This window comes from Sprattus sprattus (assembly GCF_963457725.1).
Source record: "Sprattus sprattus genome assembly, chromosome: 10".
In the NCBI taxonomy this organism is placed as follows: domain Eukaryota; kingdom Metazoa; phylum Chordata; class Actinopteri; order Clupeiformes; family Clupeidae; genus Sprattus; species Sprattus sprattus.
The window spans coordinates 7,871,053-7,894,878 of NC_137908.1; the positions used below are offsets into that span (position 1 = coordinate 7,871,053).

At 44.9% G+C, this 23,826-nt stretch overlaps 1 protein-coding gene across 1 annotated transcript in view; it reads right to left on the reverse strand.

Annotated features, from left to right (window-relative positions):
• Positions 1–3,973: 3,973 nt before the first annotated feature.
• Positions 3,974–23,826, reverse strand: part of chl1b (cell adhesion molecule L1-like b) — a 32,476-nt gene continuing 12,623 nt past the window's right edge. The window contains exons 9-26 of the mRNA XM_080846743.1: positions 23,729–23,816; positions 23,077–23,208; positions 22,831–22,974; positions 21,673–21,784; positions 21,102–21,268; positions 20,851–21,016; positions 20,133–20,257; positions 19,414–19,515; positions 18,940–19,137; positions 18,630–18,700; positions 17,563–17,785; positions 15,878–15,993; positions 15,035–15,239; positions 14,810–14,932; positions 12,760–12,939; positions 6,304–6,435; positions 5,905–5,977; positions 3,974–4,583 (exon numbers count right to left, since the gene is read on the reverse strand). Of these exons, the coding sequence (XP_080702869.1) occupies positions 4,382–4,583; positions 5,905–5,977; positions 6,304–6,435; positions 12,760–12,939; positions 14,810–14,932; positions 15,035–15,239; positions 15,878–15,993; positions 17,563–17,785; positions 18,630–18,700; positions 18,940–19,137; positions 19,414–19,515; positions 20,133–20,257; positions 20,851–21,016; positions 21,102–21,268; positions 21,673–21,784; positions 22,831–22,974; positions 23,077–23,208; positions 23,729–23,816 (2,559 nt within the window). The 3' untranslated portion in view covers positions 3,974–4,381. The remainder of the gene's footprint in view (positions 4,584–5,904; positions 5,978–6,303; positions 6,436–12,759; positions 12,940–14,809; positions 14,933–15,034; positions 15,240–15,877; positions 15,994–17,562; positions 17,786–18,629; positions 18,701–18,939; positions 19,138–19,413; positions 19,516–20,132; positions 20,258–20,850; positions 21,017–21,101; positions 21,269–21,672; positions 21,785–22,830; positions 22,975–23,076; positions 23,209–23,728; positions 23,817–23,826) is intronic.

The window sequence follows — 23,826 nt, forward strand, 5'->3', positions numbered from 1 at the left end:
GAATGAAGTCCTCATACAAAGTGAATTGCTGACAGGCCCTGAGACTTGGGGACCAATTCATTTGTTGCAGAAGCAGGATACGCAGAGCTGGTTCTCTCAGATGTCCGGAATGGGAGACGTGTCTTCCGCTGCGTCAATACCATTATTGAGTCACACTCTTAATGACCTCCAGCAGTTGGTCTAAACACACACACTCACTTTTTTTGTCAAATCTAACTGCAGATAGTTTCCTTATCAACGTACTGAGATGGAAACATCACTCATGTTTCTAAACAGGCACACAAATCAATGAACAAAAAACATTTTCAAGCTGTAAACAACCACAATGCAAATGGAATGATATGCATCTGATGAGTAGTAAAACAACATTAAATAAACCAGTGCCTGCAATTATTACTTTCTTTTCTATCTTTGATAGCAATGGAGGACGTTGAGCTGTGTCATCTTGTTTGTTTCGGGTGTTTTGACTAAATGTTTTCAGCCCTCAAATACATCCAAATGTAAAACATGAGGCTGTATCTGCAAATGTGATTAAAGGAGATTTCTCCCTGACTGTTGAGTAATGTACACAATCAAGAAATCATTGCAACTGAGTTGGAAGTTTCTGGAAACGTTTAGAAGCTTGTAAAAGCTAAATATATTCAAGTATTCTAATATATTAGGTGATTTGCATGGAGTATAGGTGCTCTATGTAGAAGTTTTCAAAAGTACTCTGAAGTGACCTACAATACCTGGGTTTTCCTCTGGACCATGGACTGTGCTTCTCTTTTCTGGCTGTGAAGTGATTGTGAAATGGTGAGACCGGCGAATCCTGCACATACAGGTCAATAAATAATCTTTTTATGGACATAATCCCTGGATTGTAAGGTCTATCACCTTGATGAATACGTAAAGATATGGATGTTCGTTTTTCTTTCGTTTTTCTTTCGTGCAGCTAGTGTGCACTAACGCACATGTTTCTGCTATGGCAGCACGCTGACCACCTAATTGATGACCCCAGGAGCGCGTATATCAATGAGCCTCTCTGAGTCCAGGTAACCTACCCCGATCCTCCAGAGCTGCACGGGCAGGGGCGGATTTAGAGGCGGGGCCAGGGGGGCCGAGGCCCCTCCTCTAATTTGATTGGCCCCTGATTGGCCCCTGTTCTGCCAATCACCTGGCGAGAAAACCAAGCGGAGAATTAAATGATCACTGCTGCAGTTCCACCCCTAAACTGTTGGTGGCAGTGCGCCGGTTGCGTCAATACAAGTGAATAGAAGAAGAAGCCTTCTGTTCTGAATCTCAAATGGTGCACTTGTGTACACAGAGCGGGAAATCTACTGTATGGAGATATTTCTGATTAGTAGACTATGCAGATTCTAATTAGGCTGTTGGATATGTCCAATGTAAGAAGTGTGATGTTTTAATGAAATATGATTCATGCAACTCTCGTTCTCCACAAAAACTTGGATTAAACCTCGATGGTTGGATGTAGCCTAGATGGTTTCAGAACGACCGTCGCCTTGCAAAAAGATCTTCAAGGGTAAGACCTATCTGTTGTGCCTCCGCTGGGGTATCATAAAAAGTGAGTTTTATTAAAGCATAGCTTGTGTAATGTGTAGCTATTTCATTCCGTTTGTTAGCCTTTCCTGCTGTCTGTCTCAGAACGTAGTTGGAGATTGCAGGGGAGTAAAATGCTCCACGGCCGAAGTAGATTAGCCTACATGTTTTTGACTTCGGGGTTAATTCCCTGTCCTTTACGTCTGCTGCTGGTTAGTAAATACAGACAGCAGGAAATGTTAACAAACGGAATGAAATAGCCACACATTACACACGCTATGCTTTAATAAAACTCACTACTGGTTAACACTGTTACAGCACATAAATGTTTGTCGCTACTGTCCAAACTATGCGTCACCGTTGTCACTTCCCGTACGTGCTCTTCTTAAAGGAGCCAAATTATTTTACTAAACGTTCTTGCAATGTGAATCATTTAATTTTAATATGCTTATTTGCCTTATTGTGCACGCTTGTGCGTTTAACAACACTTGTTTGTGTGAGAGAGCATTTAGCTGTTGATGCCCCCGTTTAACAAAGCCAGGCTATTCATAAAAAACGTCAATGTGGCATTAGTACTATGAACAGTTGAGAAATTGATTCCGTCGGGCTGGGTTCGTATTCGAAAAAACATTTTTGAATGGCTGTCGGACGCGTTCCGGGCTCGGTTACTATTCTGTCGGACCGGGCCGGGCTCGGACAGAAAAATTCGTCCCGAATCCATGCTCTTGTGTGTGTGTGTGTGTGTGAGAGTGAGAGAGAGAGAATATGTTGTTGTATATAGGCCTACAGTTAAAAGCTGTTGCTATCTTTTATGTTTTGTGTGTTTTATGTGCCCTTTATGCACACTGAATTAAAACATATATATATATATATATATATTACAATTACTGATTTTTTATTTCAGTTTCAAAAGGGATACTGAGTCACTCATTGTTGCTTTTGGATAGTTGACTAGAAGTAGATGTTCTTTACTGTCAGTATGTGTGTATTGCCTTGTCGCAAATTGATGTTTATTTAAGCATCACTGGATATCAGATGGTGATGACACTGTTGGCCCCTGAAGGTTACATTTGGCCCCATTGTGGCCCCTGCTTCAGAAAAATCCTAGAACCGCCACTGTGCACGGGCATGTTACGCCCACAGCCCTCCCTCATGGCTGTGTCATGCTTAAAAGGCACCGGGTGCCTAAAAGAGCCCGGGTGATGTAATGTTGACTTTCGAAACGACTCTTGAGTGACAGTTGCTATGCCAACGCCAATACGTCACCCAGAATACTAAGCCTTTTTGGCTATATTGTTCGAAAGCCATCAGCTACTTTTTAGTCGCTTAATATTTTCGCACAAAAGGACGAATTGCTATTAGCAATATAGATGCTAGCGGCGAAACCTGTTGATGTGTGCTTACTTACTAGAGACAGGCAGCCAATATTAAGCGGCTAAAAAGTACCTGATGGCTTTCGAACAACTCTTGAGACTCTCTGACTGATAGCTAAAAAGTGTCCAGGTGCGTAGTGTCTGTTAAGGCACAATATTAAGCGACTAAAAAGTAGCTGATGGCTTTCCAACGACTCTTGAGACTGATAGCTAAAAAGTGGCCGGGCTACGTGGTGACCGGGTTACGTAATGCTAACGTTGGCATAGTAACCTTCACTCAAGAGGCGTTCGAAAGTCAACATTACGTCACCCGGGCTCTTTTAGGCGCCCGGTGCCTTTTAAGCTTGACAGCTGCAGATGCCTGTGTGTAGGCATCCTCCTTGCTCTGTCACCAAACAAAGCATCCTCTAGAATCCTTGTGACATCCTCAACAATTTCCACCATTTTTCTCCGTCTGCCGTAGGCTGAACATCCTTTGTCTTGACGGGGATTACATAACACCGCTGCTTCCACAAACAACGGGGCCTGAAGAGCTTTAATCTTTGAATCTGCCTCCAACATGGCTGTGTGATTACAACTGTGTGTGTGTAATGCGGCTGCGCTTCCACGGTTCAGTCTTTTGCTTTGGCTAACAAAGAATGGACTCTGCTGCTGGATTGAGAATGGTGGGAAAAAAAGAACAGGTCTTTACACAGGAGCCTGTGATCTTTATAAGCAAACATGTGTAATGCTCTGATCCCTTAAATGAATCCACTTAAATTGTAAACCATATTCTTTTTAACTGATCAAAACATACAGGTTTGCTAAATATAGTCAGTTATAGCCTGAAGCCTGGCCTATAGCCTGCATGTGTTTTTAGCTGTCTAAAATTAACTTTGAGGTTGACAAATGAAATATGTATATTTTTTTTCTTTGTAATATGTGTAATCGGTGACAAATGAGTGCGGCGCCTTTGGTGCATATTAAATCACATTTAATGAATGCATCTGAAATATAAAATGTCAATAATATTTGCTTCAACTGAAAAATAACATGTTCAAATTTTCACATACTTTGCTTGCTACAATGAAAACCAAACACAGACATGAGAAGGCTCTCAGACACCTGGGAGGATTACAAACAGTAGCTGCATTTACAAAAGAAAGCAAGTGCCAGCAGCTCTGAGAAGTCTTGACTGATTTGCAGTGATATAAAACACCCACACATACACACACACATATATATATACATTTGGAAATGATAGATCAGTTACAATATGCAATAAACTAAGCCTTGTAAAATGAGCAAGACAGTGTGGCTGACAATAATACATTAATATTCACATGAAGTTGTGCTTCCGATAGATTATGTCATTTATTTTTCTGTTCTCCCCGACCAAAAACAACAACAAAACAAACAGTGTTTGAATGGAACCCTGGTCGTAAAGATGAACGGCGTTGCTCTCCCACCACACACACACACACGCATCCTCACGCCGTACTTTGACTGTTTCCTTTGTTCTCTGTGGGTGGCTTCTCCTTGCGACCGGTGTACTCGCCAATGAACGAGCCGTCCTCGTTGAACTGGGCCTCCTCGTCACCGTAGTCCGCCAGGCTCTCACCGCTGTCCGCCGGTTTGATGTCTCCGCTGGTTGAGTGCAAGCTCCCCTTCAGCGGCTTCTCATCATTGTCGCTGTGCACGATGGGACACGAGAGAGAGAGAGACATTATTAAAGACAGCCGAGTTGCTTCTGACTGAATGGCGAGATGTTTGCGGTGGACAACGGGGTAAGGCAGTCACTGCTACTGCCGCTGGATTTCTACTGTAATGTCCACAGACAGCTGTACAGTTGACATTACAGTGGATCAGATTTGCTATTCTTTTTCATCACAAAGCACAAACATCAGAATGTGAACACCCACTAGGATTAACTGATAATTAGAAAGACATTTAGGGGGCAAATATATACATAAGTCTGTATGTATTCAGTATATATAAATTGTGATTGTAAAGTTAAAGTAATTGTGTGGTTTTCTACCTGCCAACAACTACCTCACTGCTTCTGCTAGTATTGAACATATTATCAGACTGCCAGTAATATATTACTTTTGGCAGTTGATGTACACTCAGTGCTTGGCAGCCATTCATATCTCTGGTGAGAACTGGCCCATCATAACTGATTTCTTGATTTCTGTGAGTTCATTTTACATCTAAAGCAAATGTTGTATTGTCTAGTGGATGTTCACATCTGCTGCATTGGGGTTCTAATAATGGGACAGAGAACAGTGGGTTATCACAATGCATGACAGTCTTGTTCATTATACACCAGGGGAGAAACTGCTGTTGCTCTTGCATACTTGGCTTTAAAGACAATAACCTCTCATTGATTTCCTATGCAGAACAAACAGATGACTAAGAAATAAGTAAGACATAAAGATAAATAGAAGGGTATATCCATTGGAAAAAGAGAGGCAGTTTTCAGTCAAATCAATGTCATGGCAGTACCATGTATAATATCATAAGAAATGTAAATATGTAACCAGTTCTATGGATACAATACCTTTCTTATCGGCTAATATAAGTAGCTACAGACTTTGAAAGATATATTGGAAATGCGCATGTATTGCACTGATTTGACATTTTTTGTATTGCAACCAGTAGCAAGTAGCAACAAGCTGATGCCTCTACTGAGTTCTCACACAGCAACCTCTATCTCATCACAAGCCAAGTCCCAAGCCAGGCAAGGCGACACCAACGTCACAGACGTGTAAACAACAATAGCCCACAAGGGCCGGTTGTTGTTTGCCACACACACTTGACAGTTACTCAACCTATCACGTGTCTCGGGTCAGGGGTGTCTTTGGCGGTCCGTGTTTTGCTCATGCATGTGGGGTGTTCTTTTGGGTCAGGAGAGATGCAGAATAGGGCAGTGACATTAAGTGATGGCACATCATTTAGAAAAATAACTAAGTCCACCCTCCGTCGACGGACACCTAAGAGTGTCTGGCGTTACCTGTATTCACAAAATGTGTCGTCATTCACCCCCTGGGACTCTTCATCCGGATGGAGATCTTCCTTTTCTTTAACTGCAACAGAACACGGAACAAAGACATGTTTGTCAGACCGGGTGAATGAACGATACAGTACGACACAGAACTTTTAAAATCGAAGGCCTCGTTTGAGTGAAGACACAGGAATGCATTGTGTGTCATCATCTCTGGAATAAGTACAGTCAAAGGTAGAGTAAATAATAAATAAACGAGACTACTAATGAACACTTCTAATGCAATACTTACAGCATCCACCAAGGAGTTTGGGACTCGTAGTGCAAAGTGTATCTAATCATTTCTAGGCCAAATCAACAGATGCTCCAACAGTACTTTAACACAGAGTACCTGGAAGTCATGCGTACCTGAGTATTTCCCTCCTTTGTTCCTGTTGACGAAACAAGCTATGAGCACGATGAGAGTGAGGAGAGCCACGGCGCACATCAGGCCGATGAACCAACCCTGCGTGGATACTCCTCCGTGGATACTGGCCAGACCTGTCGGGAAGGGAGCACTCCGTGACTTTCACTTGACTTAACCTCCACCATTTGATTGAATGTTTACATCGACGAGTGCTGTCTGATGCTGAATTTGAGGACGCACGGCTAACAAACAGAATGACAATGGACACATATAAATATTAAACAGAGAGTCCGCTTGTCCAATTAATCAACTGGAGGAGACGCACTGCGTAATTTTGCTCATCAGGTTGGTAAGCAAAGCGTCTGCTGATCGGAAAGTGAATTTCAGCTCCAGACAACGACATTGTGATTGTTCCTCATCGACAAACAATTCAACGTCAAGCACATGAAACCACAAGTAAACTTTGTAGCTTTGCCCCCCCACACACACACACACAAACCCCCCACCCACACACAAACACACCAAACCCCTCTCTCCTCACCTTTGGCCCTGGTCTTGATAACATCTTCAAAAATACTAGAATTATCAACCCAGTTCTTAGTCATTAGTCGCACTGTATACTCAGTCCCAGGTTCAAGCCCTTCAATGATGTGGAAAGTCTGTGAGGAGTTTAATGCCTCTGACATCTTCCAGTTACCATTACCTACAGGAGGTGCACAATCAGGGAGGGTTAGTGTCTGTGAATATGAATCGTCATGGTGATGGGGCAATCTACTACACACACGAGAGACACAACACCAGGCAGAAAGACAAGTGAGAAGTTACTACTGTATAGACATGAAAGAGATCACAGATATATGGAAGAAGTTAAGAAAGACGAGGGAGAAGTTACTACTGTAAAGACATGAAAGAGATCACAGATGTATGGAAGAAGTCGAGGGAGAAGTTACTACTGTATAGACATGAAAGAGATCACAGATGTATGGAAGAAGTTAAGAAAGATGAGGGAGAAGTTACTACTGTATAGACATGAAAGAGATCACAGATGTATGGAAGAAGTCGAGGGAGAAGTTACTACTGTATAGACATGAAAGAGATCACCAATGTATGGAAGAAGTTAAGACGAGGGAGAAGTTACTACTGTATAGACATGAAAGAGATCACCGATGCATGGAATAAGTTAAGACGAGGGAGAAGTTACTACTGTATAGACATGAAAGAGATCACAGATGTATGGAAGAAGTTAAGAAAGACAAGTGAGAAGTTACTACTGTATAGACATGAAAGAGATCACAGATGTATGGAAGAAGTTAAGAAAGATGAGGGAGAAGTTACTACCGTATAGACATGAAAGAGATCACAGATGTATGGAAGAAGTCGAGGGAGAAGTTACTACTGTATAGACATGAAAGAGATCACCGATGTATGGAAGAAGTTAAGACGAGGGAGAAGTTACTACTGTATAGACATGAAAGAGATCACCGATGTATGGAATAAGTTAAGACGAGGGAGAAGTTACTACTGTATAGACATGAAAGAGATCACAGATGTATGGAAGAAGTTAAGAAAGATGAGGGAGAAGTTACTACTGTATAGACATGAAAGAGATCACAGATGTATGGAAGAAGTCGAGGGAGAAGTTACTACTGTATAGACATGAAAGAGATCACAGATGTATGGAAGAAGTTAAGGTTGGCTTACGGTTGTTCATATACGCAACATATAACTCTGAATCCTTTTGCTCGCCACCAGGGATCCAGCTGATATTTGCAAAGCTGTAGCTAACTGAGGAACTAACGTTCACTAAGGCAGGGACTATCGGAGGATTGGAAGAAGGGAAGAAATACAAAAGTGAGAGAGAGAGAGAGAGAGAGAGAATGTTAGTAGAGACAAACAACACTGGAGATGTTTATACAAGACCAGTGTTAGTAGTGAGAAAAGTGCGTGGGGAAAGTGCACAGAGTGTGAGATGCAGCTGGAATATTTATGTTCACATAGTAGTAATATATGTATTCTTCCTTCAACAGCACACAAGCCAGTGCATAAAACAGGTAGTTATAAAATATTGGTGAGAGCGCCTACATGAGAATGGATACATGGGAACAAAAATCAAAGGAAACATAGAGCTGGCAAATATCGCTAGAAGACTGCAAATGAGAGGTGTCTCGTTCAGTGGGTATATGTAAGGAAGAGTCTGCTGTTTATTCCTTGCACCTACACAGATCCCCGACACAGAGATTCACACAGTGATGACTACATTCCTTTGTTCCTCCACGGTGTGATATTCAGTGTGATGAGATTCACTGGCTGAAACCTCAAGTTCTGAGCAAAAGTAAGAGTAGACGATCAAGTCAGCTGGAGGTAGCCCACTCACTGCCTCTTTTTTTTATTGCCAGTCCTTTGTCCTTTGAGCACAATGCCAACACAATTTCTGCTCACTGGCACATAATTACAGTTTATTCAGTACAAAGTTAGATTACAGGCAACTAGAGTCTTTTGTAACAACAAATGTATTGGCAGACATCTCTGACAGGAGGTGGAAACAAACAACCACAGAAGCAGACACCTCCATCTTTTTTTTTTAAGTGGCAAACTTGGTACCACTGTCAGCACACTTATTTTCAGGCAAAAAGTGCTATCTGCCGCCGCTGTCTGTGGCCCACCGGATGTCTCAATCAAACCCGCACTCCCCCAGAGACAAGCATGCAAATCTGCACACATTCCTCATCCCGGGGTGAATAATGCGCAAGCCAGTCTGCAGACAAGGACACCTGTGTCTCAGTCCAGCCCACTTCATTCACAAACGACACACCTAATTGTCATGCATTTTTCAGTGGCGGTGGCGTTTGTATTAATCACGGACGTGTTCTGATGACTCGAAGTGACACAGAAACAGCCCCTAAAAATATCCTCCGGGCTGGCTGGTTGGCCTGGCTGGTATTAAGTGCCGCTGAGAGCATCTGCTGCCACAGCGGGGGAGCACGGCCTGCGCCACGTGTCCTGAAATACGGTTGCTTAAAAAGCTAGGGAGGCTCCCCCCGCCCGCCTTCCACCGTGGAGACAAGTGAGCGAGAGAGGGTGCACTGCAGTGGCCTGACCTACAGCTTTCTGCGGGCGCGCGAGCATTCACTTTATCTTGAGAATAAAACTCCTGCTAGAACTGAACTGCAGCCTCCAGATTCAAACTAATTCCCTGCCTCTCACCTCGCGTTAACATACGCGCGCTTGTCAGGGGTTTACCCTCTGAGGGGCTCTGCTGTCTCTCACTGCTTGAGCAAAATTCTGTCTGCTCCACTCCGCGGAAACACGGTGGGGAGGCATCAGTGAATCGCTAGGATACGTATGTGAGTCACAAGTTAGACCTCTCTGATACACTATACTGTGGAAATCTCCATAACAACGCCTCAGAATTGAACTCAAGAGCACTGCACATTGTCTTTTGACTCTCCTGTGCTTTTGAAGATAAAGTGAACAATGTTTCCCATTGGATCATTCTAAAGGCAAAAGATAGTCTACAACATGTTGTAGACAATGAACCTTTTTAAGCCATTGAAATGGCTGTCGTGTAAATGCAGTGTTATACCTAAGGAGGACAGAGTGGTATTGGCTTTGCGGGTCACTGTGGTGCTGGGAGGAGAGAGTGTGCTGGACTGTCCTGAAAAAAGGGAGAGGAAATCTTGCAGTCATGAGCGACTAGCTTAACGCAAAGGACGTCAAACAAAAGATGACTGCAACTTTAGCGGTAGATGTGTTAGTGTATTAAAATTCTCTAACTATGTCTCTACTCTCTAGAATTAATGCTCTAGTAGTTAAAGCTAGAAAATTCAGGGGGTATGCACGGAGAAAAAAATGACCTCTTACAAAGTAACACATTTATGATGCCACTTATGCAAACAGGAGTCACATTTTGAGCATGTTCTGCTTAAAGCTTTAATGATGCCAGTGTTGTCAGTTAAAATCAGTGTTGACAGATATATTTGCTCAACTCTGACAGCATTAGTGGTGCTCTTAATCTAGCAAAACCCCCACACACACATACACACACACGCTCAGTAGCTGCTGATTAAAGGCATGGTTTTGATGAAGTATTGTGACAACAGTGCTTACTGCTACAGGCAAGGGCGCACGGCTGACAAGGACAATTATCCACAGGTGACAACCGTCTCTGCAGGTATGCCTGGCTATGAGTTTTGGAGAATGAACACAGTGCCATTTACCCTTCCCAAAACTATAGTGCCACACAAATCATCACTGCCTCATGATAATGAAGCAGCCACTAGGTCAGTGTAATCACTCATGCCACTATGTATGTGAGGGAATTTGCAGCCTAGGAGCTTACTGAAATCTCATGTGAAATGTACGTGTGGTTTAGATGATTAAATTGTTTTAATTGCTAGTATACTATGAGGCAGCAAGCTGATAACATAATTTACACAAACATAATTTTGAAGATAGAGCATCATAATCTGATGTCACAGTCCTTATCAGCAGTGACCGCAGAAACAACACTGGCATCATAACTGGACTCACCATTTTAATAAACTGAAGGGACCTAATCAAACTATTTAGCAGCTAATTATGGTCGTGATTCACAATGCTCTTAGCCACTTAAATATTTGATTTAATTTCAATGCATACCACACCGTGACTACACCTTCAGACATATTCTGTTTTTGAAAGCATGTGAATTGACCACATGTCAGGTTAGGGAACAGAATGTCCCTCCGAGTTATAAACCAGAATTATGTATTCAGAACATGCCTGAAGGATCACTCTGAAGAGTTGACATTCTACACTATAGGCGATACAAGCTAAAATTTTAACGAGCGAGAAAACAAGAGAATTCATACTGAAGTTGGGAGTTGACGTGCCTGTTGAAGATGGTGAGAGAGACAGAAAACAAAAGAAAATGCATTGCGGTGATGACAGATGCGCAGGGCCAACTACAGAGCTGCTATCTCCAGCAGGCGTGACGCCAGCTTGAAGGCACGCACAAATGCATTCAGTCATGATGCACACGTACACACACACACACACACACACACACACACACACACACACACACACACAGACACACACACACACACACACACACACACACACACACACACACACACACACACACATGCACACACACTCGCACACACAGTCACATAAACCATGACACAGGCACAAACATGCATACGCACTCACACACAGACTAGCACACAAACATCAGAGGAGGGACTCTAAAAGCAAAGACAACTGTAGCAAGCAGCACATGTCTCTCAGTCTCACCTAAAGTGCCATGACAATGCAGCAAATATGAATGCTGCAGCAAGCTAGACATGCAACATGTTTACCAGGGGGGGGGGGGGGGGGGGGTGAGGACACCTGTTTTCTGAATCATTTCAGATCTTTACAATCATTTTCACATTTGTGTCAATACCATGTCCACTTTTTCAAAACTCTACATATAGTGTGCTTTTCATACTCGCACCTGAGCACATCTGTTAAGCTCTCGTGCAAAATGCACTACAAACACCAAAACACTTCATACTTCACTCAAAAGGGACTCCTGCTGCTGCCTCAAAAAGCAGGCCTACTGTGTCACTCAAAATACAATGAACTAAAACAACTTGAAGCACTGAAAATGCATATATTATATGTTGCTGTATCCTCTATTTTTGTATAGTTTAGTGTTGCATCACAGAAAAAAGGAAAAAGTCTGACAACTCTCTACAGTACATATTGTTATACTAAATAAATAAATCTGAAATATTGCAATTTGCTTCATAACAGCTCTATGCTACAATTTCTGTTACGTATAATATAGTACAACAAAACATTTGAAGACGTCTTTGATCATATCTGATCATGGTGTCTTAGAAAGTGAACTATGTGTATAATGTTTTGCAAAAAGTGTTGAAAACAGTGGGACGTCAATGGCATGTCACTGTCAAAGTTTTGAGGTCTAAAAGTGAATTGCAGAATGTCTTACATCCGCATACACTGAGTGACATTGACAATAATCTCAGTGGAGTTATACCACAATTATTGCACTCTGGTAAAAACCACAACTCCCAATTTCCCTTCCAAAAAAGAGCTCTCCAGTCCTTTTGACTGCCTTACAGCCTCAGATCAATATACACTTGGCCCTTTCCTGACTATGATAAATGAAATGCAGCCACACACACACCCCACGTGGTATTGTTTTAGCGATAAAGACGTATGGATGAATATATGAAAAGCCTGGCAGGATGGAAAGCCGACGCAATGGAAAACACAACACCCCCCGCCCAGCGCAAACTCCCCCGAACCACGTCCCTCCTGAACACTCGCAACCTCCACCAGCTGTGTGGGTTGCAACCTGAACTCAGCCCCTCCCTGTGGCATGTCATGCGAGGTTCTACCTCTCCCTGTCCTTTCCCCCACCCCTCGGTTTACCCAACCGATGAATCCATAGCCCTGACACTCACGGGCCTCTGGGGTGGTGGTGCACTCCTCGCTGGCAGCTGGGCCACAGCCCAATCTGGTGCACGCCCGCAGGTAGAACTTGTACTTGCTCAGGGCCTCCAGGTCCCTCAGGAGCCACTTGCTGGTGTCCGGGTCGCTGATGTTGACGGAGAGCAGGGGCCCCACCTCCTCGGTGTCGTTGACTGGCAAATCAGAAAAAAAAAACGAGAGAGATACAGTAGGTTTGCACTTAAGATGGTATCGATTCAGTTACAAATACACATGAAGCATGTTGAGTGAAATATAACATATCTTCAGATAACGAATTTTTGCTTAAAGGAAAGAAAGAAAAAAAAAAACAGACTCATTGCCTATTTACTAAACACTTGAAAAGCAATTCCCCAACATTAGGCTCACAAAGCTGCATGCTGTTATTTGTGCCAGGAATGGCACATGATAGCTTTGCAGAAGAGCTCTCTTGGCACGCTTCAGCTTAGCTGAGAGAAAATGCGGTGTCATTAAAATTTCAGATGCTTTATGAGTTTTCTAAGCATTGGTCAAATTGACTCCATTTGCCGGGGACAATCAGTTCGCATTTTGAGAGAGCACTCTCCCAGGCTATAAAACGAGCCGCGAATGCCTTGGTGGAGTCATGCAAAAATCTGTGAAATATTAACTTCGCACGGCCTTTCAGAAGCCTGGGCTGAGTTCAGGAACAGATGTGCACTCGCTTTTAAATTCCTCTGGTGCTCCTGGTACCACTCTGGCAGCTGTGTGCATTCTCCCTCAACATTTTACACATGACTTCCTTCAAGGGGGACTTCTGAAAAGGCACACTTCAAAAAGCCCTGTGTCGGGCTTTTATCGCGCACGCACAATGGAAACGTCCTTTCTTCTAAATCGGAGTGTGGCACTTGGCCTTGCTCAGCGGCTGCCTGGCGCGGAATCACGCCCAATTAAGAGTCTCGGCTTCATAGACAATTAATATTGTAATTCGCCCCATCATCATTCTCGCCGCACCGGCATAATGTGCTGCCCCAGCAAATGGTTGAACCGTGGCGCAGTCCTCGGCAGGCAGGCTGGCTGGAGCTGCTGGCGGAGAAGCCGGAAGGCTGTGACACTGCGGCCTTGGGCATTGGCTCTTGATCTGGATCGTGTCACATCGGGGGTTGGGGTGTGTGGCTAACATGTTTTAAAACACCACACCTAAAATTCCCCTAATCACTTAGTGTATGTGTGTGTGTGTGTGTGTGTGTGTGTGTGTGTTTGGGGGAGGGGGTTACAGAAGGGACAACCTGTTCTAGCCAGATGAGGTTACATCATCTGCACACACGGGTTCACCATGCCGAGCCCTCACTTGCCGCACGGTTGTGCCGCCTTACCCCTACACTGGCTCCCTCCTCATCCGCAGGCTTACCCTTAAACCTCCACGGCTGCCACAACCCACTCCGGCGGCTGCCTGTTCCCGGAGGATTTCACCCCTCCTGGCCCTCCCCTTCAGCGGTATGAGCGCTAATCCACACACATCTTCCTCACATTAACATCTCCACCGGGCTACGTCTACTCGTGTTGGGAAGGGCCTGCATTATTCACACAGCATGCTGGCTGTGTGTCACTCTCGGAGAGGAGAGAAGCACAACTACATCTCCTAGTGGTGAGACCTGGAGAGATCTTTTCTAAGAACAGCAAGAGAGCAGAGAGGTGCTTAGATGAAAGTGAAAATCCTCATTATGGCAGAGGTGGTGTAGACACACACACTCTGAAATCCACCTCTGCATTTAACCCATCCAGGGAAGTGACACACACACAGTGAAGTAAGGTTACACACTAACCCGGAGGAGTGAGCTGCCTTTGGCGGCGCCCGGGGAGCAGTGATGTAAGGTGCCTTGCTCAAGGGCACTTCAGCCATGGATGTGGGCATGGGAGAGCAGTGGTCTACCACTTCCCCCGCCCACATTTTTCTTACTGGTCGGGGATCAAACCGGCCACCCTACGGTTTCCAGCCTGAAACCCTAACCAGTAGGCCACGGCTGCCCGAACATGATGAGAAAAGGGGGTGGGATGCAGACTTACTCAGCTGGTACTGGAGGAGGTACCCTGTGAGAACCCCATTGGGTTCTATAGGAGGAGACCAGGTGAGAGAGACAGAGCGCTTCTGGATATCAGTGGTCCTAAGAACGGATATCTGGTCTGGCACTGCAGGAGGGGAAAGACAAAATATGGTATGGGTCAGGTGTCATTATACACGGACTACATGCTAAATCCATATATTCTCCTTGTGTTCTATGTTTGACCAACCTCCTTCCGGGGTTCTGAAGGTGACCGGGTGGCTGCCGGGTCCGTTTCCTCTCCCATTGAACACCATGACAATCAGGCTGTATTCAGAGAAGGGCCTCAGTCCAGGGACCATGGCGTTGTTCCTGTCCCCAGGAAATGTCAGGGTGTGCTTCTCCCCGTGGCTTTTCTTCGAGGCCAGCAAACCACGAAGCCTCCACCAGTTGACCTGCCACAGGGGTCGCCGACAAAGAAAGTCCACATGAGGCAGATGGAACCTAGACCTAGTCATTCATTTAGTCATTTAGTCATTTAGCAGACGCTTTTATCCAAAGCGACTTACAAGGATGTATACACATTTCTTACATTTACACTGATGGCACACTGCACATAAGGAGCAATTAGGGGTTCAGTGTCTTGCTCAAGGACACTTCGACAGGGAACTGGGCTAGCAACCTTCTGATTACTAAACGACTTAGACCTAAAGTTTGCACGACCACAGTAAACTTTATCAGTGCATAAAAAAAGTGAAAACATAAGGGAATGACTAAAGCCTTGGTCTGCTTCCAAGAATGTTCTCCAAACAACAAAAACACCTCTGGGAGCAGTCAAACAGTAGGCAGGTTTTTTTTCTATTTCTTCACGCGTAGGAGCTAGCAGCATGGCTTGGGGATGCTGTGGGAAGGATAAATGTATTCAGGGGGAGACGGATCTCCCGTCAAGAGTCTGTGAAGCAGAGAGCTGGAATGGTTTGCCCTGAGGCCAGTGGAGGGGTGTGCAGTGGTGGGGACTACTCGGGCCTCTGGGCAAGGGGTCGGCCCCTTTAAGGTGTAATGCAAAAAGCAAAGGCGTGTTTTGAGGAATTACCCTGTAGCCTCCCAGATGTCCGTGCAGCTTGTCCTTGTGGACACGAATCCAGCTGACCTTCACCAGCGTATTGTTCAGCACCTCCACCCCCACATCATCTGGGGCGGCAGACGGAACTGCAGAGCCACACACACACACACACTGATGTTAGAAGCCACATGAGACCCACATTACAACACTGCAGCCACTAACATTCACATCTCATTTAGCAATATGTGTATACAATGTTGTCCCATCCGTAACATTTCAAATCTATCAAATCTTATTCAAATCTAGACATTTTTCTATTATTGAAAAGCTACTCTCTCTGAATGCGGTAACACTTCATATTAAGGTTCCCTGGAGTGCAGTTGTTAATATTAATAGAGCATTTATTATAACTAAAGATGACTTCATTAATACTAGAGTTAATGGCTTGTTAATGAAGGCTAAAATGTAGGCTATAAAATTCAGGATTTGTCTGTAATACTAAAGGTTTGCTCATGCTAACTAACCTATAAATGCAGGAATATTAACTGAGGGAGTCTTGATATAAAGAGTTACCTTGACGGTTACCAAAATACTACCAACATCACTTCAGACTTTATAATTTAAGGGATCTAAAAGATTACAGACTATGGCGATTGAATAACTAGTCTATTACGACATCAGACTACAAACAACAGGAAGTCTACAGGCTTTGACCTAGCAAACACCCACAACAACAGCTTGAGTGAAAAGCTAGACAGGATGTAAACAAAGAACAAACACAAAATTCGCTAGTGGCAAAGGAGATGGGGGATTGTGTGTGTGTGTGTGAGAGAGAGACAGAGAGAAAAAAAAAGAGAGAGAGAGAGAGAAAGAGAGAGAATGAAAAGAGGGAAGGAGATCTGAGCCTGCAGCAGAGTGAGACAGGTTGAGAGGGAGGAGAGAGAAAGTGAGGGAGAGAGAGAGAGTGAAGGAAGGAAGGAGGGAGATCCTACAACACAGAGAAATAGTGACCTGCAATCCCATCAGGAGGGCAACTCCAAAAGAAAACTGAAGGCAAGAGAATAATTAGCACTGAAGATGTAAATAGCTCCGAGCTATGATAATATTTAATTTGCCGGCATGCGGAGGAGTACAAAGCCTGTGTAAAGCAATCGTTCCCTAGTGTACCATTCAATATCCTCAATAAAGCCACGCAGCTCCGCACTATCAGTAGTCGGGAGGGAACCAACCTAAACCGGTGAGTGCTCTCTCTGGACACCATGGCTCGAGCCTGCAGGCCCTTTCAGACGCAGCTCACACACACACACCCACACGTGGTGCTGTTGGTCCCCCCCCCCCCCAAGACTGCCTCCTATAACATTTTCATTCAAGCCACCCAACCTCCACGCCGCTTCACAAAGCAAACACTTAAGCTCGACTGTGAATTCTTAAAAAAGAGGAGGAGAACGGCAATTCAATGTGGTTAATACGAGCGTAGGCATTAGTGTGCAGTCAGCGTTTTTCTCGTGAATCTTTACCTGTTCCATATGCATTTAACAACAAGGTGAGGGCGAGAAAGAAAGAAAAAAAGACTAGCAGTCAACAATACTCTGACACCTGGGGAGGGTGAACATCGATAGTGCCGCCGCCGCCGCTGAATTAATGTAATCTTGGTGCGATACCGAAGAAGGGAACAGACAGAGAGAAAGAAAGAAAAAAAAGACAAAATCACTCACAGTCCTCTCCCGAGTAGCCAATGAGGACGCGGGGCTCGGGTGCCCAGTCTTTGTGATTTCGGGCCTGGATCTTGATCTCATACGGGACAAATGTGGGGGTGTCCTTCACCACAAAAGAGTGCCTCTTCACCACGTGTTCCTGCCAGTCCTCGTCTGCACCCTGCCGCCGGTAGCTCACTTTATATTCCAGACCCGGGCCGTTATGCTCGATTGGCGCCAGAGGCTGTGGTAGAAGATAGGACACAAGTGTGCCCCCATTTAATAATGGGTGCATGCCAACGAAATGAGTCAGTTAATAAACGACAGCCACGAGGATAGCACCTACATCTTCTACCACCTCTCCTCAGTCTATCTAGTACAACGTGATCAAGCTCAAAATGAGACGGAGTGAGGTTACATTTAGAAGACCATGTTCCTCATCTGGCTTCAATGAATGTATCATTAAAACAGAAATAATACGTGAGGTGTGTGCAGCTTTGATGACGAGAGATAAGTCATCTTAAGAATGGAGACTCCCTGACTCCGCATAATGGATGTGCGATAGAGAATGGAAGAGGACACAAGAAAAATTCACAAAGGCCCACTACTAACAATGAGGAACCTTCACTATGAGGACCAAGACTACATTATGATGGTGGGCTAGGAAGATAATAAGAAGGGCAGAGATTTATCTTTTTACAGCAGGCTGAATTTATTGCGCGTAAAAAAAGAGACGCACACTCCCCAATCGTTCCCTTCTCACTTATTAATCAAAGGCTCTGCTCTGACTGACTTTCATAGGAATTCCATTCGCTTTGATCACTCTCACAATGGCTTAGAAAAGTGCTCCACCACAGAATAATAAAAAATCTCCCCCCAATTCCTTGTGCACAGTGATATCCCTAAATATGCTCTTTCAGATGTAACTAAGATTACAAAATTATGACTGAGATAAAACTATTTATACTTCACTGAAAGAAAAAAATAATAAAACAAACTTATCCCTCACCTACATTTCCTCAGGATCTTAGGATCCTGTTGCTGAGGGTTACAGCCTGAGTATTGGAAGAACATATAACGTGTCTTACCTCCCAGTTAATATCCATTTCATGTGGCAAATGACCTTCGATTTTGATATTTTCAGGGTTCTTGTCAGGAGCTTTGAGAGGGAGTGGAGAAATATGGATTTTGTCAGTGCTGGAATTGTTAGTGGAAAAATGGGCTGTAAAATGTGCACATTAGGGCCTAGAATCTCAATGAGGGTATAAATCAATTATTCCCAACAAGAAGTTCAACTAGAGGAGGGATTGCTTAGGGGAGAGGGCAGAGGCTAGCAGGTGTGCGAGTGTGGGGTACTAAAATAACCCCGTCTCCGACGGACACTAAGAGATGACTCACCTCGCACGGGAGTCTTGTAGTTCTCCGACGGCTCACTTGGGCGCCCTGTGCCTACATCGTTGACTCCAGACACGCGGAAGCGGTAGTCGGCGTGGCCGTGGAGCTTCAGGGTGGCCGAGGTGTGGCTGCCGGGGACCCGCTGCGCCTCGCGCCAGATGCCTGGCTCCCGCTGGTTCTCCTCGAACTCGATGACAAACTCTGCCGACGAAAAATAAATACACCAAAAGGTTAGCGGTGGTTATTTCCATGGGGCCCTGTCGGCAAGGCACGCCGCTCTCATTAAGGAGCTCATGCCTCAACTATGCAGATAACTCCCATCGACCCCTGCCACGTGAATAATGAAGCGTGTCTAAGGGAAATGTGTCAATGTGTCACAAATTCATCATAACTAGGCTAGTCTTCTGCCCTGGTCTGCTGCAGAGGTGCAACAGGAATGAAAAAGGCTGGTCCAAGGCTGGTGCATGGTCCAATTACCGGTGGTTGAGCTGTTGTGGTCGTCCCCCGGGATCCATTTCAGCTTCACACTCTTTCCGCTGAGTTCAGACAACATCAGGTCTTCTGGTGCATCAGGGACATCTGGGGGGGGGGGGGGAGAAACACGGCTTTGATAGATACACAGACAATACACAAGCCTCTTGGGCTGCAACCTCAGACAGCACACCCCATGGAGTACACTTGACCTCAGAGTCCATGGCTTATTTTCACTTCTGCCCAGCCAGGCACATTTTGAGGATTTGACGACACCAGGAACACCACACTTATCATTGAAATGCTAGGATATAAATGTAATAAATACTTTAAACATTATGCACATAATGTACATGTTACATTACATAAATACATGCAGAACAAGTGCAATATGGAAATGTGGTCTTCCTTAGGCTTAATGGAACCTCCAGGTATTTATTAGGATATTGTGAAAAAACTTTGAGTAAGGCAGAGCAATTATAACCAGATCCAACTACCGGTCGTAATGCTCAAGAGTGCCTTTGATGTATCTTTGGATTATTGTGCTCAAACGGGACATTATGGCTTGTTTTAGGTTTGAGCACTAGCATATAAAAAACAAAGTGTTTTTCTTCTATAAAAACACCCTGTTTTTCTATGTATGTGTGTGTCTGTGTTTGTACGCGTGTCTGTGTGTGTGTATGTGATGCCAGAAGTGAACGTGTCAGACAGACATACTCACTCACCCAGAACGATCAGCTGTGCTGACGCAATATCTTGGTCCACTGGGCTTCGGACCACACATGAGTATCTGCCCTGGTTTGAGTAGCTCACGTTGGCAATCTGGAGGATCCCATCATCCACTAAATAGCTGTTGGTGCAAGGATACAGTCAGGCATTGATCGGTAACTCTCGCAAGACACAGCCCTTCAAAACATCTTATCCCTAGAAAAATTTGGCGTGATTTACTTTACTTCACAAGATCTTCTGGATCTTGGTCTACCTTGAGCCTGCATCAATGAGGTCGGAAACCTGCAAATGGGCCGTATAGCTGAAGAACCTGGTTGGACTGACATTCGGTCATGTTTGTTGTGGAGAAGTCTCTTAATAATGAGTGGGTGTATCTTGAAGTGTATCTGTTGTCCCTGGTATTGACATGTGTCCTAACCCATCGTGAGTATGAACACCACTGTTAAGCCTTCTGGAGGTGTTGTGGGCCTAATAAAAAAAAACACTAACAAAGGAAGTCGCCCACTTGACAACCCAAGTTCAATGCTCACAAAGGCGTTGTTGTTGTTGTTAAATATTGTTAAGTATTGGTATAATGGTTGTAGAGCGCTTACACTAGGTTGTTGGGTATGAGTACACATGACAGTACTAGGTTTGGTCGCTGTGGGAAGTCCCCAACCAAAAACGGAAGGGTTTAAATACCTTTGCTGTGAATAACTTAAATAAATAAATTACCCCATATTCTCTGTGTCGTTGAGTGCTATCACCACCCCGTCTTTGAGCCAGAATGTCTCCATGGCGTGGTTGAAGGACTGGTCGAACTCGGCTTGACACGCAAACTGTGCTGTGGTTCCTATCAGGATGCGCAGATCCAGCGGTGGGTCCAGTATTCTGGTGGGATCTAGAATGCGGAAAAGGAAAAAGATCCGTCAAACTGTGCTCACTGTCTGAAATGAAACATCTGTGGTCCACTGGCCGACGTCCACCTTTAATGTCTAGGAAGGCAGTGATGGCCGACGAGCCCTCCACGTTTTTGGCGATGCATGAAAACTCCCCCATGTCCTCCTCCTCCACTGCAGAGATTTCCAGGGAGCCATTCTCATGGAGGTGAAACCTTCGCCCTTCGACAAAATCTGCACTCTCTTCTTTGCTCCTGCACACAGGAAGGAGAAGAAAAGAGAACTTCCTCATCCTTTGGCCCGAATCAGATCCTTACCACACAAACAATAATTAATTTAGTTCAGGACAGCCACTGAACAGGACAACAGCACCCTCTCTGGTGTTTTACTGCACTCTATTGGACACAGCTGGTGTTCATTTTACCTGATGACGACACCCAGACTCTGTTGGTCAAAATGAACAGACATCTCTCTCTGGAAACTAGCCTTTTGGCTACAATTGGGTGCATTGACAGTTTATTTATTTACACTGTCCCTCTTCAACAAATAAACAAACTGAAACTGAAACTGAAACTGTGGATATGATTAAGGATAGGGTTCGTGTAAATCAGTTGGTGTTGATCTGGAGAGTAAGCAGTGGGGTGAAATGATAGCCTACCAGGTGATGATGGAGGGCGGCGAGCTAAAGGTTTTGCAGTGCAGGATCACACTTTTCCCCTCCACGGCTGAGTACTGCAGGCTGTCCTCCGTCACGATCACTGGCGGCAGGTCTGCATGGAGAGGCAATCAAACCACAAGCAACATAAACATAAACTAAAAATGTGTGTGAGTGTGTGTCTCTGGGTCTGTGTGTGTGTGTTTGTGTTTGTGTGTTTTGTGGAAGGCATGTGATTTCAACCTGATTCACTGCAGGGGATAGCAGGCACACATTTGGATGGTGAATGCAGTATTCATTCAGAAAGCCAAACTGCGACTGTCATGGGCTTTCTCCCATATCTGCCTCCAGCAGGAGAGGCTGTGTTTTTAAACACACCACAGACAGTGTGAAACTGGCTGGACTGCAAATAGACTTCCTGGCAGTTTATTGAAAAGCCAAAACGGAGACCAGTCACTCTCTCTCTCGCTCTCTCTCGCTTTCTCTTCATGTTCTCAGATGAATGTGGCACATGGTCCACTAACTGCGGTTGAATAAGAATGGGGAAGACACGCGTGTTAGCATACAAAAGGGCCTAGCTCCTCTCTGAGAGACCCTCTGGGGGACTGAGAGAAGGTATTTGGGTGACCTCAGCCTCTCCACGGCAGTCTTTTCCTTCAGAGGCCACAAAAAAGCAAAGGGCAGCTCTCCCTCTCAAGCCAGACCCCCCCCACCCACACACACACACACACACACACACACACACACGTACACACACACACACACACACACAGACACACACGTTAACACACACACACACACACACACACACACACACACACACACACACACACGTACACACACACACACACACACACACACACACACACACACACACACACACACACACACACACGTCTGTCAAACGGAGCAGATGCTTTCCAAGCAATAGGATTTTCTCTCCACTTCTTTTTTTGCTATTGATGATTTGTTTGTTGGTATATCTTTTGCTCTGTCTCACCATGTTTGTGTACTTCTAAATGTTTTAATTGTCGGATTTGAAACGCCCAGCAGGGAAATAACTGCGGGGAAAGATAGATGATCCAAGAGAAGAGAGAAGTCTGGGGTATACCCACTCAAGAGTCGTCCTAAAAGTTAAAGGCACAGTGTACGTGCACGTACTCATGATCATGATGTTGGCGTTGGCCAAGATGGTGCCGTGCTTGTTGGACGCCTCGCACTGATAAGCGGCACTGTCGCTGGAGACGGCCCGATGCAGGATGATCTTATCCTCAAACACCTTCCTGTTCCTGGTGGCCGGCACCTCTGTGGAGAGAAAAGCAGAGCTCTCAGTCAGACCAGGCGGCACAGATAGGGTGGGTGGTAGCTGTGGTGCTGGATGTGGGCATGGGTAAACCGTAGCAGTACCGTTCAGAGGAAGGCCGTTCACCATCCACCGTACGGTGGGTTTGGGGTTACCGGAGGCCGAGCACTTGATGAGCACGTCAGAGCCGATCATGCTCAGCCGACTCTCGGGCTTGGCATCCCACCGAGGAGGCTCTGGGACGACGGGACGAGGAGCATGAGTAAAGACGAGACAAGAGAGAGAGAGAAAAAGAGAGAGAGGGGGGAAAAAAATGGAACAATCACTCTTTGTTAAATTCTTTCCATCCTGCAGGTGGCAGTCACCGAATGATATTCACACGGGCTCTTTTAAATCAGAGTTGATTTACACTCCACTCTACAGCACTGAGGTACATGGGGAAAAGCATAAAGGATGCCATTGAGTAAAGAGATATGGTCAGTTTTTACGGAGTAATCACAACTGTTAAAACGACTCCTCGGTATGTGAGAGAGCGACAATGTATGCCGTACGATGACGACTGCACATGTAGTCTGCATCTTCTGTCGGCAGCTTAGATGGTGGCCAGTTTAGTTTGGTCAAAATAATAAACATGATTACACATATATTGGCATACACCAAAATATAGAATAACACAATGTCATATTTAAACTATATACCTCAATATATCACTACAGACTAGAGAGATAGAATGAATGACCCTGAATGGACTCTCACCCTCCACAATGACGTGGAAGGAGTAAACGGCCTCGCCATAGGGGTTCTTGGCCATGCACTTGTACTGGCCCTCGTCCTCCTGTTGGACCTTTTGGATG